The 16082-nt window shown below is 37.6% G+C and overlaps 2 protein-coding genes across 2 annotated transcripts in view; one reads left to right on the top strand and one right to left on the bottom strand.

Annotated features, from left to right (window-relative positions):
- prkcea (protein kinase C, epsilon a) overlaps window positions 1-14509 on the top strand; it is a 68601-nt gene extending 54092 nt beyond the window's left edge. Inside the window, exons 12-15 of the mRNA XM_079595165.1 lie at window positions 8672-8810; window positions 8897-9085; window positions 10501-10647; window positions 13209-14509. Of these exons, the coding sequence (XP_079451291.1) occupies window positions 8672-8810; window positions 8897-9085; window positions 10501-10647; window positions 13209-13355 (622 nt within the window). The 3' untranslated portion in view covers window positions 13356-14509. The remainder of the gene's footprint in view (window positions 1-8671; window positions 8811-8896; window positions 9086-10500; window positions 10648-13208) is intronic.
- six2b (SIX homeobox 2b) overlaps window positions 1-16082 on the bottom strand; it is a 146035-nt gene that overhangs the window by 69707 nt on the left and 60246 nt on the right. The gene's annotated exons all lie outside the window — the stretch shown is intronic.

Genomic DNA, 16082 nt, shown 5'->3' with positions numbered 1-16082 from the left:
TGGGTTTTATGAGAGAGATTTTCAATTGGAAAAAATATAGGGCAGGACTTCCTTTTATCAATCAAAAAACTACCATGTGGTTTAGACATTTTGATTGAAAAAAATTGGTAACACTTTAGTCTAGGGTCCAATTCTCACTGTTAACTATTTTTTTATTTGCATGCATATTACTTGGATTTTTAGCTGTTTATTAGTTCTTATAAAGCACATATTAATGCCTTATTTTGCACGACCATGTTCTACATCCCTTAATCTTACCCAATACCTAAACTTAACAACTACCTTACTAACTAATAAGCGGTAATTATGAGTTTATTGAGGCATAAGTTGTAGTTAATAGTTAGTTTGTTAATAGTGAGTTAATAGTGAGAATTGGACCCTAAACTAAAGTGTGACAAAAAAATAAATAAATGCGTAATAAACATCCATATTTAATAATAATAATTACAGCAATAATGCATTGTTGTTGCTTACATATAGCTGTCTCGGCATATTAAGCTAGGGTACTATGAACACCCATTTTGACAAAACAAAAGTGCACACTTCACCTTAAAAGTCAACATGAAATCACAATTGACCCTTTGTATGTTCTTAATGGCCATTTATATTCCTGGTCTCACTGTACACAATATTGACGAAATTGACTATATTATTTCATGTTACATTTTTTGGCACACTTTAAAGACACACACTAGTCATACCATGAGACTGCAGTGTGACTTCAGCTCCCACAAATGATGCCAATCCTACCCGGGCATCATGCTAACTGGCACTCAAAGACTTTTAAATGCTTGTTTTTGTTCCAACTCTGAGGTAGATGCTAATCCCATTTGACACTGGAGAGTTAGAAAAAGATCACGCCATTGTCTCTGTAGCATTTAGTATCAGCTAACCTCCCTCAATGAAATAAAGTCACCATTCAGGCCAGAGCAGGTTTCATGCTCCCCAGGGACAGCGGAAGATACAGTGTATACTGTGGGCTGACCTCATCTCTGAGCTCTTGATACAGTTCAGATTTTTTAAAAAGAGGCTGATAAGGTGAAACAACTGTGAAAAGTCTCAAAGGACTAATCCATGACCCTTTTGTCAGGGTCTGCACAAATCTACAAGAGAAGCCCCCTCATTTTCTTAGCATTTCTTTATGCATACACACTCACCCATTCTAACATTCACAACACACACACACACACACACACACACACACACACACACACACACAAACACTATGTTCATAAAGCAACAAAATACAGTTATAAGTCTTGTTTAAAGGGATAAATATGGCAACATACAGTTTTCAGTCTTGTTTAGAGTGATAAATAAATACAGTTGTTAGTCTTCTTTAGAGAGATACATATGGCAAAACACATTTGTCAGTCTTGTTTGGACTGATAAATATGGCAAATATAGTTGTCAGTCTTGTTAAGAGTGATAAATATGGCAAAATACAGTTTTCAGTCTTGTTTGGAGTGATAAATATGGCAAAATACAGTTCTTAGTCTTGTTTGGAGTGATAAAAATGGCAAATACATTTGTCAGTCTTGTTTGGAGTGATAAATATGGCAAAATACAGCTGTTAGTCTTTAGAGAGATAAAAATGGCAAATACATTTGTCAGTCTTGTTTGGACTGATAAATATGGCAAGATACAGTTTTCAGTCTTGTTTGGAGTGATAAATATGGCAAAATACAGTTCTTAGTCTTGTTTAGAGAGATAAATATGGCAAGATACAGTTCACAAAGTGAACCAAATACATTATTCAATACGCTTCTGTCTGCTCTCAAATGCACAGGACAATTTGAGAGTCACACCTGTTGACAAAATCTGTTGTCAATCCCAAACATTGACTGTGTTAAGTTGTGAATGTAGCCAAACACATTAATTCTTTCCCAGGTACAAACTTGTATGCATGTATATGCAAAATCTCGGCGTCTTTCTGTCTGTTTATCACGCAATCAGACTTCTAAGCAAAAATATACACTGGAAGCTGAATAGATAGGCTGCGGTGGATCACATGACACGAGAAAAGCACAAAAAGCAATATTTCTTATCCTCATCCTGGGTAGACACTGTAGTACTGTGATAATCCTATACTGCTGACTGCAGCCAGATACAAGAGGTCAAACTACACACGACCCCCTTTGAGACAGTTGTCATTATTGCAATACTAAAGCTCCTATCTCCCCTTCTTAACTGTCATCCTGTCAAAAGTGCTTACCATATCAGTGCGCTGATGCTTGTATTGATTATTCTAGTCTAGTCAAGTGTTTTAAGTTCATAAATGTAAGTGAGCTGTCAATGTTCATCTCCTTCTGCAGGTTTTGTTAATATTAGTTATCCAAAAATAGATCCGACTAATGGTTGCAGCAGGAATTCCTCAGTAAGTTCCTCCAACTATTATATTAATAGTTCAGTACCTGATTTAAACATAATGATGATTGAATGTTTCCATATTAGTGGTTTGCAATTTATTAGGTTCTGTAAGTGTCACTGTAAATGTGTAGATGGTTTTACATGATAGATCTGGCCTCGGGGAAGCGCTGAGGAATGTAAGTGGAGGTGGGATGATTTAGAGGATTAGAGCACCTTTCTGATGAATTCGAGGTTTCTTTATCCCCCAGCAACACATAATTCTCTCCAGCTTGTCTTTTTTTTTTTTTTTTTTTTTGAGGAGTAAAATTGGGGAGAAAATCAAAAATGTATACTGTACACTTCTAATTTGTATAAACACTGAGTGTACACTTCTAGGATATCAGGTTGATGTGTGATATGTGTATAAGATACAATGTGTCAAGAGGATGTTGTTAAATGACTTTCCATCCCATTTTTCTTATGACTTATGCTTATTGCATGGCTACCGTTTAAAAGCAAAACAGTAGATTGTTTTATACGTAAAGACATTTACGTATATTGTTACAAAAGATTTAAAGTACAGTAAAAGTAAATGCTTTTCTTTTGAAATTTCTATTCATCAAAGAATCCTGAAAGAAAAAAAGTATCACCGTTTCCACAAAAACATTAAGCAGCACAACTGTTTTCAACATTGATATTATAGTTGAAATGTTTCTTGAGAATTAAATCAGCATATTAGAATGATTTCAGATGGACAGACCAATAGCAACTACAAAACACAACTTTTGCCGGCTGTTTGAGCAAATTCGATTTCTTAAAACCTAATTCTCTCCTTTTAGACACGGGAGAAAAACAGTGTGAGTGAGAAAGCCAAAGCCAAGAAGTGGTTGACTATATCTGTTGTGCAGGTCAAAGCTTGTCCTCCGTACAGACTTGCGGTCTCATTAAGCCCGTAAAACCATTCAGTTTCTCAGCTTCAACTCACTTTACTTTCTCTCTCTGTTCATGAATGTTTATCGGAGATTTCTTTTATGACTGAAGGTTGATCAGTTGCAGAGCCTCATGTTGAAGTGATGAGGGACTCTATGGAAAAATCACTCCACGAACAAAGGGAACACAGGAAGGCATTTCAATAGGGCCTAATTATATGTGTACATGCACATGTGTGTATGTGCGGGAGTCCATGCATTATGGCGTGTGTACGTGTGTGCAATTTTCTACTGGAGCTCAGCGGAAGTGTGCAAGTCAAATCCAAAAGGGGTCCAAAAGTCCACTTGTTAAATTAGTGAACTAGAAATATATTAAAATAGAATTTCATTATTTAATAATATATATCAGTGCCTTGCAAAATAATTCATACCCCTTAATTTTTTCACATTTTATGTTGCTGCCTTATGTTAAACTACTTTAAACCATACACCATAATGACAAAGCAAAAAACGGATTTGTGACAACATTGCAAATGTATTTAAAATGAAAAACTGAAATGAGTACATTGTAAGTACGCATTAAGTATTTGTACCCTTAGTACTTTAAAGCAACTTTACAGCCGCAAATCTTTTTGGGTATGATGCAGCAAACTTTGTCAGGTGATGGGAACCATTGGTGGACAGCCATTTTCAGGTTTCTCCAGAGATGTTCGATCAGGTTCAAGCCCAGGCTCTGTTTGGGCCAAATTAATACTTCCACAAGGCACTTATTTAAAATTAAGAAATATATATTTCTTAGTTGTATAAAATAATAAAGGAAAATATTTTATCTACTCCTTATATATTTTTTTTATAATATTTGCATTTCGTGTGTGTTTTAGGTTATTTCTTTGTATTTTATATTATGTTTTTTTTTTTTTTTCAAAAAGTGTCAGACTTTTGGACCCCACTGATTTATGTATGTGTAAGAGAGAATCCGCTAATTACTATTGGCTATTGTCATGTCAAGTGCCTATCTCTAAAATCATTCCAAGTTCAATGTTTGCTGTCAAAAATAGAACAGTTACATAAACCTGGGCTGTCCGCCCTCATGTCGGAACAGTGCCTCACAAAACGATTTCTGCTTGAATGATGCCAGCAACGAAATGTTGACATTTTTTTGCCAATCAACCATCAAAGACCAGGCCTGTTTGGCTCTCGTGTGCTATCTTTGTCCTGTAAAGCTTCATTGAACTGTTGACACATAAAACACACTTATGAACTCAATTTATTTGATACGGTATAAAATACAGTAAAAACAGTTATATTTTGAAATATAGTCTTAAATATATTATTCATATCATGTTTTGCACATTTCTTAATTTAACATGATTTAAACATTTGCAATGAGAAAAAAATGTCTGAGCACATTTTAATGAACTTGAGCTTCCTTACGAATGCATGTCTTTATACTCTTTACTTGACTAGTAAATACAATAGCTCATATTTCAGTATGATAGACGTGTTTTGTGGGAGTATGTGAATCCTTATCTTCGAAGTGTTTAAATGGATGCACAACTGATGTGTGTTGATCTACACCCTGGCTTCTGTATTCCTCAATATAACCACATACACATATAAACACACAGTGTCATCGAGAGGTCATTGTGTGCTCTGGCACCCACATTTCCCTCCGCGAACCCTTCCTGCTCCACCTCCCTCATTAAAGATATCTGTTAGATAGAGCATGGCAGGAGCTTATTGGCCGTGCACATCCCCTCAGTCTCGAAGCCATGCTGCCTGTGAAGAAGGGACAGATGCATTGGCAAGGCTTTGATAACAATGGCTCTACACATTCGTACACGAGCTAGAGTGGACTATCCTCAGGTGAATAGTACACTGATATAAGACTCCTCTATGGCTCATTAACTGCAATCTGAGGAAGGCACAGATCACAGAGATCATGAACCACGCTCTGATACGTCTGAAGAGATACGTCTTTATCAGTGCAATCTACCCAGATGCTAGAATTTTTGGGTGTAAAAAGTACAGAGAAATATATTTAAGTTATCGTGTCGGAATTGTACTTAAGTGTCAAGCCAGCTTTGTGAGGGTTTTCTCTTTTTATATACTGTATATAGCAATTCTGACTTTATAACTCGCAATTGCAAGAATAAAAAGTCAGAATTGCGAGTTTATATCTCACAATTCTGACTTTTTTTTCTTGCAATTGCGAGAACTTGTGAGATATAAACTTGTAATTGTGAGGGGGAAATAAAATGTATCCTTTATTTATCCTCTTTTTTTATCCTTTATTCCTTGGCGGAAACTTCCACAATAAAATGTATGAATGTAAATGCTTCCACAAGAAGCAGTCTATTAGACTTTGCAAGGCTCTGGGTTTAGGACACACCAGATGGTAAACTGAAGGGTCTATCCTGGAGTCTGTTATCTGACTTTGTTAAACTTTATATTCAGTAGCATCTGATTGTATAGTTGTTTGACTTTAGGTGTGGTGTGCAGGTAGTATATAGGTTGGATATAGACTGAACACCAGCCATGTCAATTCAGTTTGTCTTCAATGATGGTTAGAATAAAAAATCATTGTTTTAGGTACTGTAAATGTTGTGATAACTGTTGCAATCTGTTCGAAAGATGAATGGCCATAGCCGACACATTTTACATAGAAATCTATTTATTATATTTAGTCATGCTAAGCTGAAAATATATGTATTTTTAAGGGCTAAGTGGAATTGTAAGGAAGGAGTACAAATATTTTCTTTACGTCCCTGCCGGCGCATCAGTGTCTTTGTGGACCACAAAGTAGTCGTTTCATTCGTGGGATTGACTTGAGCATGCAGTCACCAGGCTCGACTGTCTTTTTCTGTATTGTTAGTTCTTGTCTTCATTTTACTCTGACACACTGAGAAAACAGGATTTATCAGGCATGACAATCAGATTAGTCCCTCTGAACATTCCAGCATGATTTCAGGTTCCAGCTAGTTTGTTCAGGTGTATGTACTGTAACACACATACGCACACGGTGTGTACATGAAGAGGAATACTCTGGTGTCCTGCATACTGGACACGTTTGTTGTGAGATATGCAAATCACTTCACATACTTTGATCATCAGCAAACCTGTATTATCTGATACTATGCAGTCAATGCTCTTATTCCTTTGACTGACGTGGACGGCATGTCTCAAATGACGTCAAACTGTCATGACAAAGTGTATTTAATGTTTCTACATGTTTGAAACGTCCTTTGACACTGAATGCACTCAGCCAGATTCCACTGACCGTGCACTGGCTGACATGTGCTAGGGTCTCATCCTTTAACCTTTAAAATGGCATTACAAAATCTCCACCCTCTCTCTGTGTAGTTTTTTTCCACTCTGCAGCACGGAGCACAAACTTCCCCCTGTGCAAAACAAACTATCTGCACTGGGGCAAGTCTCTGCAATCACTGCGATTCAGATATCATCATTGTGTGCATGCTCATCCTGAGGTGCTTAACACAACGCTAGAGTTTACTGTAACACTTGGGAGAGCTGTCATGTCATCTGGCTTGTCACGTACAGAAATCAGTAAATTAGAATTATTTCTTGTGACATGAGTAATCACTGCTCAAATTTCTGTTTGGTCATTACAGGAATCATTTATATTTTGAAATGAATTGTTATTTTAACTTATAGTATTTCACAGAATCAGTTTTTACTTAATTTTTGGTCAAGTAAATGCAGCTTTTGTAAGGGGCATAAGAGTCAAAATCATTAAACAGTTTTACAGACCCCATAGTTTTGAACAGTATTGTCCATGTTCATGGATGGTTAAAGTAAATGAAAGTATGGGGATTCATTTCCATTCAAATTTTAAATAATCATAATAATTTCCATTATTTTCAGTGGTGATGGTTGTTAGATTCTCATTATTGTAACAGCATTTTTCTGTTTTGCAATAAATTAGTTAAATTATATTCTGCATTACAGAAATGAGATCTTTTTGCATTATGTAATGTGAATTGGGGAGATATATGATTAAATTGGCTAATATAATAGTTAGGAAGTGGAATCAATAATGCTCCCAGATTGGCTAAATTGTAGCAGTGGGGAAAAAGGGGGTCAAATGGGGGTCCCTTGAACTTGGACCTCAATATATCAGAATGAAAATATGTTGTGGTGAAAAATCTCCCTTTTACAGACTCCCCCCCTTTTTTTTTGCATGCTGTATTTATGCATTTATGTGAAATCACTGCAGAATTAAACGCACACCTCGACTATTAGTCGGGAGCTCCACAGGGTCATTATTCATGGTCAGGCTGCTATAGAGAAACCTTTAGTCGCTCGTGCCAATGCCAGATGTCGATTTCAATGGTGCCAGGTGAGGAAATCTTGGGCTAAGGAAAATGTGAAACATGTATTGTTCTCCTTCTCTGTGTTTCCCACATCCGAGAGAATTACAGTGTGAAGAAGCCCAAAAGAAGCTTACCACCCTGGCTGTTGCATGCCCAGAGTGAATCACAGGGGGTGGGTCAGTGATGGTTTGGGCTGCAACATCATGGCATTCCCTATTGTGCTTGTTGGTACATCACTGCCAAGGACTACTAAACCATAATGGAGGACCAAGTGTACCCAATGGTTCAAACACGGGGTGCCTTGTATCAGCATGATAATGCACCAATACACACAGCAAGACTTGTGACAGAGTGGTTTGATGAACATGAAAGTGAAGTTGAACATCTCCCATGGCCTGCACAGTCACCAGATCTAAATATTTTTGAGTCACCTTGGGGTATTTTGGAGGAACCAGTCAGAAAACATTTTCCTCCACCTGCATCACTAGTGACCTGACCCCTGTACTGGAAGAGGAATGGGTCAAAATCCCTCTGGCCACTGTGCAGAACTTCTATCTGTCATTCCCAAGATTAATTGATGCTGTATTGGCCTCAAGAAGAGGCCCTGCACCATATTAATCAATTATTGTGGTATAAAACCGTGTGTGTGCGTGTGCTTGTGTGTGTGTGTGTGTGTGTGTATGAGGGCTCAGAATGTTGATGTGCATGTTGTGAAGGGACAGCTTCTAACAGTTCACCTGAGGCTGCTGTCATATTTACCTACACAAATGTTCTGCCCTGAACACTCCCAACACCTAGACTTGTATGCAGCCATCTCAGGAATGGAGCAGAGCTATAAATGCGGCCCAGTGCCATATGTTATTGTTGTAAAGGTCTACAGAAAGGTCAGACCCTCAAGGTCCCATAGATCAGTTATCAGCTTACTGTCTAACAGGCGTGTCGACCCCTTCACACCACCATTTTAAACAGCCTGGCAATTTATAAAAGAGTTTAAACAAAGCATACAAAAATTTTTAAATATGGTCTAATTGTTTATTTTTTTCCGCTCCATCACTCCAGAGATTTGAAGCTGGATAACATTCTTTTGGACGCTGAAGGCCACTGTAAACTGGCTGACTTTGGCATGTGCAAAGAGGGCATTCTGAATGGGGTCACGACCACCACCTTCTGCGGGACCCCTGACTACATCGCACCTGAGGTACAACTAGTAAATCATAATAGACAAAACCAGCAGCTGAGGTGTTTGATTATTTTCAACCTCATTCTTGCATTCTTCTCGTTCAGATCCTGCAGGAGTTGGAGTACGGCCCATCGGTGGATTGGTGGGCTCTGGGTGTCCTCATGTACGAAATGATGGCCGGCCAGCCTCCGTTTGAAGCTGACAACGAGGACGACCTTTTTGAGTCCATCCTCCACGATGACGTGCTTTACCCCGTGTGGCTCAGTAAAGAAGCCGTCAGCATTCTGAAATCTGTAAGCGGCTCATTTCTTCAAATCTTCTCATTCGTTTGTGTTTGTGGTTTGTGGTTGGCCCATTTATCATTTCTTATTCAACGTCTGTTCAGAATCTTTTCTCTTCCTGCAGTGCATTGAGCTCCACTATATGGTCATGCACCTGGCTGCAATTTCCCTCTGACCTCTCCAACCTTCCTCTGTTCATTTTCCTCCCTTTTGTTCCTCATCCATCCCTCTGTTCTGGTACATTTCCCTCTGACTTACAAATACACTCATTTTGTGGCATATTTGAAAAACTTTGACAGGATATTATGTGATTTCTTTCCTTGTGTCTAATGTTTGTGCACCAAAAATTCATGAATTGCCAGAAAAGGCTTTAGCAACATAACCTGAAAGGTGTTGTAAGCTGTTTTAGCCGCTTTGCTAATTTCCACCAGACTGAATTAGACCATTCAAAGCCAAACCGCATGGCCTCTCAGCAAAACCCCGCCCTCCAAAGACATGTCCTCCAACCCGATGTCAGCAAACATGCTTAATGATTGACAGGCTGAGTGTTTCTGATTGGCTAGGTTTTTGAGTAACACTTTATAATAAGGTTGATACGTAGGTATCATGAACTAACAATAAACATATATATATACTCTTGCTCACAGTTCATTTTCATTTTACATTTTATTGTACACATTATTATATAACTTAATTCATAACAATAAAATACTATACATAATTGTAAATTATATATATATATATATATATATATATATATATATATATATATATATATATATATATATATATATATATATATACATATATATTTAGTTTAGTTTATTTGCCAGACTCATGTCCAAAAACCACGCAAGACAGGACAGATAAAAACAAAACAAAAAAACAAGCAAACAAACAGTAAAAAAACAAAACACACACACACACACACACACACACACACACACACACACACATATATATATATATATATATATATATATATAAATATATGCATATATATATATATATATATATATATATATGTATGTATAATTTTATTATATAATTATTTTTATGTGTTCATTTTTATTTTAATACAGTATATATATTATAAATATATACAAATATATTAGTATGCATAATTTTTTTTTAAATTAATAAATATTTTGAAAAAATTGTTCTTTGGTCAAATATGATATGAAATTCTGAAATGTTATTAGCTGATTAACCTTATTATAAAGCGTTACTTTTTTTGTATTTTGCTAAAAAGGTTGTTTCCATTTTTATTTTTATTTTTGCTGTTAGAAAGACAATTTTTATTTCTTCAGGACTTTTTTCAGTGATGTCTGCCTTGTTTCACAAAAATCGTTTACAGCTCCTTACACACACTGTTCATATTTACCGCTTCTTTATGAATTATGTAAAATGATATTCCCTTTCCTCAGTTCATGACAAAGAACCCGGGGAAGCGTCTGGGCTGTGTGGTGACCCAGGGGCTGGAGGAAGCCATCAAAGTCCATCCCTTCTTCCGAGAGATCGACTGGGTCCTGCTGGAGCAGAGGAGGGTCAAACCCCCCTTTAAACCTCGCATTGTAAGCATACATGCTTTCTCTTACATTGAACTCAATTCTGTAAACTCACCCATTTCTATAGAGCATGACACTTGCTCTATAGAAATGAACAATTCATATTAATATTATTAAAATTAAATTAATTAAATTAAATTAAATTTAAATTAATATTAAAATGAATAGCAAGGTTATAGGTTCGATTCACAGGGAAAGCAAGGACTGATATAAATGTTTTTTATATAGCTTGAATGTAATGTATGTCACTTTGGATAAAAGCATATGTGGCTACTCAATTTATGTAAAACGTAAATATAAATCACAAAATGCTTCTTTTGCCACGGCGTCACAAGACGACTTTTTTTTCTGCTAAATGCTCCGATACAGCATGTGCACATTGACTTTTATCTCTCATGTTCCTCTGTCTTTACTGTCTGTGGTCTAGACTGAAAGTCGGATGCCACAACGGCACTTCTCGACTTCTGCTTTCCCATGGCGGGGGGAAGGGCTGATTGTGTTGTGTGTATGCGCGTTTGTGTATATGTACACAAGTGGGTGCTTTAGATCGAAAGGTCACAGAAAGGTTGAGAGAAAACGCGACCGCTACTTGCTCTCTTGCCCTCTGAGTAACTTTGAGCTGGTGTTCTGTCACCATGACGGCTTACCAGCAACTCTCTACGTTTACATACGCACCTGTGGCTTTTAACTGAAAGTCTAGACAATTTCTTAGAACAGCACCTGGGTAAAATATGATTCTTAAAGAGTTAGTTTACTCAAAAATTTTATTTCTGTCATTAATTACTAACCCTCATGTCATTCCAAAACTGTAAGACCTTCGGAACACAAATAAAGATATTTTTTATGAAATAACATTTCTGAACCAGTTATAGGCAGCAACCTTATTGCAACTTTTAAGGCCCATAAAGCTATAAGACATTGTGAAAATAGTCCATTTGACTACAGTGGTTCAACCTTAATGTTATGAAGCGACGAGAATACTTTTTGTGCGTAAAAAACGAACAAAAATAACTTTTTTCAACAATTTCTTCTCTTCTACGTCATTCTTCAACGTGCAGCACTTCTGGGTTCTACGTCAGAACGCTGGCTCATTATTGGCCGATGCTGTTCACGTGAGCATCACGACGCATGTGTGAGATGCTGAAGCAGGAGCTGGCCAATAATGAGCCGGCGTTCTGACGTAGAACCAGTAAACACTTGTTTTTTTTATTACCATAATATAAAGGGTTAGTTCACCCAAAATGTTTAATTCTGTCATCATATACTTATGTCAAATACGGTTGAACTTTCGTTAACAGTATTTGATCTCCTCAATGTATGTACATAGACCAATGTTGCATGTGGATAAAAGCCTAAATTAAAACTGCTCCTTATATAAAGTTGTTGGGCCCTATTTTAACGATCTGAAACGCAAGTGTCAAAGCGCAAAGCGCAAGTAACTTTGTGGGTGGATCCCGGCGCTGTTGCTATTTTCCTGGCGGGATAAACGACTCTTGCGCCTGGCGCAAATCTAAAAGGGGTTGGTCTGAAGTAGCTTCATTATTCATAGGTGTGGTTTGGGCGTAACGTGAAATAAACCAATCAGAGCGTCCTCTCACATTCCCTTTAAGAGCAGACGCGCTTGTTCCATGGCGGATCGCTATTATAATGGCGGATTTGCCAGGCGCACGCCAGGAGCAGTTCACAGCCGAGGAGACCGACGTTCTCGTCAGGGCCGTAAAACACAGAGAAGTGACATTGGGGATTATGGGAGAAACCCACCCAAACTAGCTTCGGTTAAACAGGCGTATAATTTGGGTAAATGTGTAGCCTAATCTAGATTTTCTTTTTCACATCTTCACGGACACAACAATGATTTCCCTCGTGTGTTAATATTTTTCCTTGTAATAATGTATGATTTACAAAAATGAAAACTGATGCGTCTGTTTATATTAGAGAATCAAAGTGGATGCGCGTTAACGCGCTACATTATGGCCAAGCACGCGCCCTTAAAATACCATATCACTAACGCGCAACGCGCCACTGTCTTTAGACTGTTTTTTTCCTGGTCAGTGGCGCAATTGCTTTCTAAAACTGGAAAATAGCACCAGGGCAGTTTTGCGCCGGAACACGCCTCCTCTTTGCGCTGATCCGCGACCGCAAATTCATTCCCTAATTTACCGACGTGCGTCTGTGGAGTGAAAAGTCCGCTGTGCGCGGGTGCAAAATAGGTATGATACATGCGTCATTGCAAAATAGGTATGATACACGCATGTATTGATACATGTGTTCAAAGTCAATTGCGCTGCAAGATAGGGCCCATAGTGTTTCTTCAGAAATCCCCTCAATTAATAGGGATTATTTTTATGATCTTTTTGAAGCATCAAAGTTTTAGTGGAATGTGCTTCCTTTCAATGGAGGGACAGAAAAGTATTATTTGTGTTTCAAAGATGAAAGTAAGTTTTATGGGTTTTGAACGACATGAGGATGAGTAAATGTAAATAAAAAAAATTGAGTGAGCAATGCCTTTAAAGTTGAACCTCAGAAAACCTTCATATAACCATGTATCTATCTCTCTTTTGCTATAGAAAACCAAGCGCGATGTGAATAACTTCGACCAGGACTTCACTCGCGAGGACCCGGTGCTCACGCCAGTTGACGATGCAATCATCAAACAAATCAACCAGGATGAATTCAAGGGCTTCTCCTACTTCGGAGAGGAAGCTTTGTCTTAAAGCCCAACCTGGCATCTGTCCGCTTAAATAGAAGTTAAACACACCCACAAACACTCAAAAACCCACATCGCATCGCAATACATGAACACACAATCCACAGATGCGCTGAAGATGGGGCTTACCAGACCAGAGCAGAACGGCCAGTCCCTGTGGTTCACTTCCCCTTTACTGCTGTTTTTGCTCTTTTATTTTTCTCTATATCTCCAAAAAAGAAAAAAAAAGTACTGCATATGGATCACATCCCAGGCCTCAACGAGTTTGACAACCAATCAGAAAACGAATGTTCTCCAGAGCCCAAGAAGGAAGGGTTGGAACGCACTACCTTAAACCAAAATTGACCATACCAATGATTGTACTACCATTTCGGACACTGGTTGGATTTTGGTAATCCCCTGATGGAAAGGTTGTGCCCTTGAGGAAGAATTTATCCTGCAAACGTGACAATGAGACATTCTGTGCAGTCAAATGCCTTTTTGTGTATTCAGGTGACATTTTGGGAGCAATTTTATAAAATATACAAAGACATTTGTAGTATATATATATTCCATCACAGTGTTTTCAAGGTTCATTGGGAATGATAACCTGCTGTATATGGGTTGTGTTACGAAGTGTCGGCCTGAGTAGGTGTGTGCATGACATGTATGTGTCCGTGTGCATGTGTTTGCATGAATGAGAGTGAGAGGCCTTTGCCCTCCTGAAGCTCTACAGGTGTTTTCATGTTGTTTTGCAATTGCTTTTCATTTGTAAAGACTGGTGTGTGTGTACGCGTGTGTGTGTGTGCGCGCCGTGTCCCACCGCTATGCATAAGATGGTATAGTTGTGGGAAGACAGACGTTTTGTACAGAACGTAACATGTACATAGTATTCGCTCCAAAAGCCTGTGAAAGCTTCTTAGAATAGGCAATTGTTTGCATGGTCTTGCAAATCGTGTCGTTATTGAGTAGCATCAGTTTATGGAAAGACAAACATGTTTTTGATATCTATGTGCAATACCCTGAACACATTTCCCCCCAATTCTTTTTGAATTTTTCTGTTGTTTTTTCTCGTGTGTGCTGATTTTCTCGTGTTCCATAGGTTAGAGCTTCACCAAAGGCTTTCTTGCTCTCTCTCTCTCTCTCTCTCTCTCTCTCTCTCTCTCTCTCTCTCTCATGCTACTCTCTGCCATTCTCGTGTACATAGTTTTCTGAATTACATAAGCTGTGGAATGTAGTGGAAAATGTGTGCGCTCTTAATTTATTCAATTTACATGTAGCTACGCTTCCTTTTTGTGTCAACCAATCAATCGTCTTTTTGCGTTACTTTATTTCAGGCATTTAAGCCTTGTTACACACCTCCGTAGATCTTTCAAACTATTCAGTCTCGTTTTAAAATTGTGTGAACCCCCTGTATTTGAATCATTTACTTGTGCAATGTGAAAAGCTCTAAAGAAGAGGTGAACTAAACGAAAAGGGTACATTTCAGGCGTACTAATTAAAACCTTCTGGAATGTGATGACTTTTGCTTTAGCAATTCAATGGCGATCTGAAGACGTGTGTTATTGTTCTTTTAAAAGTGGTTGCTGACTTTAAATGTTTATTTCCGTCTGAAGTTTCTTTTTGTTTTTCGAAATGTTCCATTGCTTTTTTTAACCACGTCTGTGGGTTGATTATGGTAGCTAGGTCAATGTTGCCGATTGTCTTTGAAGCCTTTTCTCTCGCAGGCACCTTCCTGTCTGTCGCCCTCACTGTATCATGCCAAATGTCTCGTTCGGCTTTTATTTTCTCCCGTCGTTTCCTTTTAAAGTGTAAAGGAATTAACTTGGTGTATAGGATGCATCCATGGTCTGTCTTCAAAGTCAAAACAATAAATAAACTAAGAATTACCTCTTAAAATAAGTGCAAAGATTTCTCTGGCTGAATATTGAATATTTGCGCATATACAGTATTAAAATACATAAATGTTTCATATGTATGATAGTTCTGTATTACATACATCTGGTATTGGACTTTAGTTTCTGTATGGTGAAGCTTCATGTGCACAGAGGTATTTCTTTTCTGGATACAGTAGCGTTCTCATTGTAAGCATTTTACTATGTGCCAAATGTACTGTCATCTAAAGGATGTGAATGTTTTGTTTAACCTATTAAACCCTAAGATGTATGAAAAATGTGTTTTGTGTTTCTGTATTGTGTTTTGTTGTGATGTGTTGAAAGAGTAGTATGTGCACACACCCATACAGAGGAAACAGAACATCACATTGCAAAAGTATAATAAGTAGATTACTTGTAAGTCTAAACCTGTGTCCTCACAAATATAGTGAAACATAAAAAACTGACTTGTAAGGGCATTTAAAGTGGTTTATCATTATTAATATTACATTTTGTATATATTTGTGTTGTTGTTGAATGATTCACAAAACAGCCCAGTCATGTGTTGCTTTAAATTTGCTGAAACCAACAGGGTTCTCAGAAGGTTTTGAGTTCAACAATTCTCACCAAAAACAGTGTCAATGAGATGTTCTCGCTAATATGGTGAAACCAACATGCGTGCATTATTGCAATAGGTGTGATGTAAGCAGTTTGACAGTCATTTAAAGAAAAGGCCTGGCAACGCTTAGAGATGCAAACTTTTCAAAATATGTGGTTTCTCTTAACGCTCTGATATACTCTTAAAAATAAACCATTTTGATACAATCTTAAAAATAAAGGTTCTTTATTGGCATTGATGGTTCCATGAAGAACCATCTATA

This window comes from Phoxinus phoxinus (assembly GCF_949152265.1).
Source record: "Phoxinus phoxinus genome assembly, chromosome: 21".
Classification (NCBI taxonomy): domain Eukaryota; kingdom Metazoa; phylum Chordata; class Actinopteri; order Cypriniformes; family Leuciscidae; genus Phoxinus; species Phoxinus phoxinus.
Note: the sequence above shows the minus strand (reverse complement) of the source record. Positions and strands in the feature narration are given on the sequence as shown.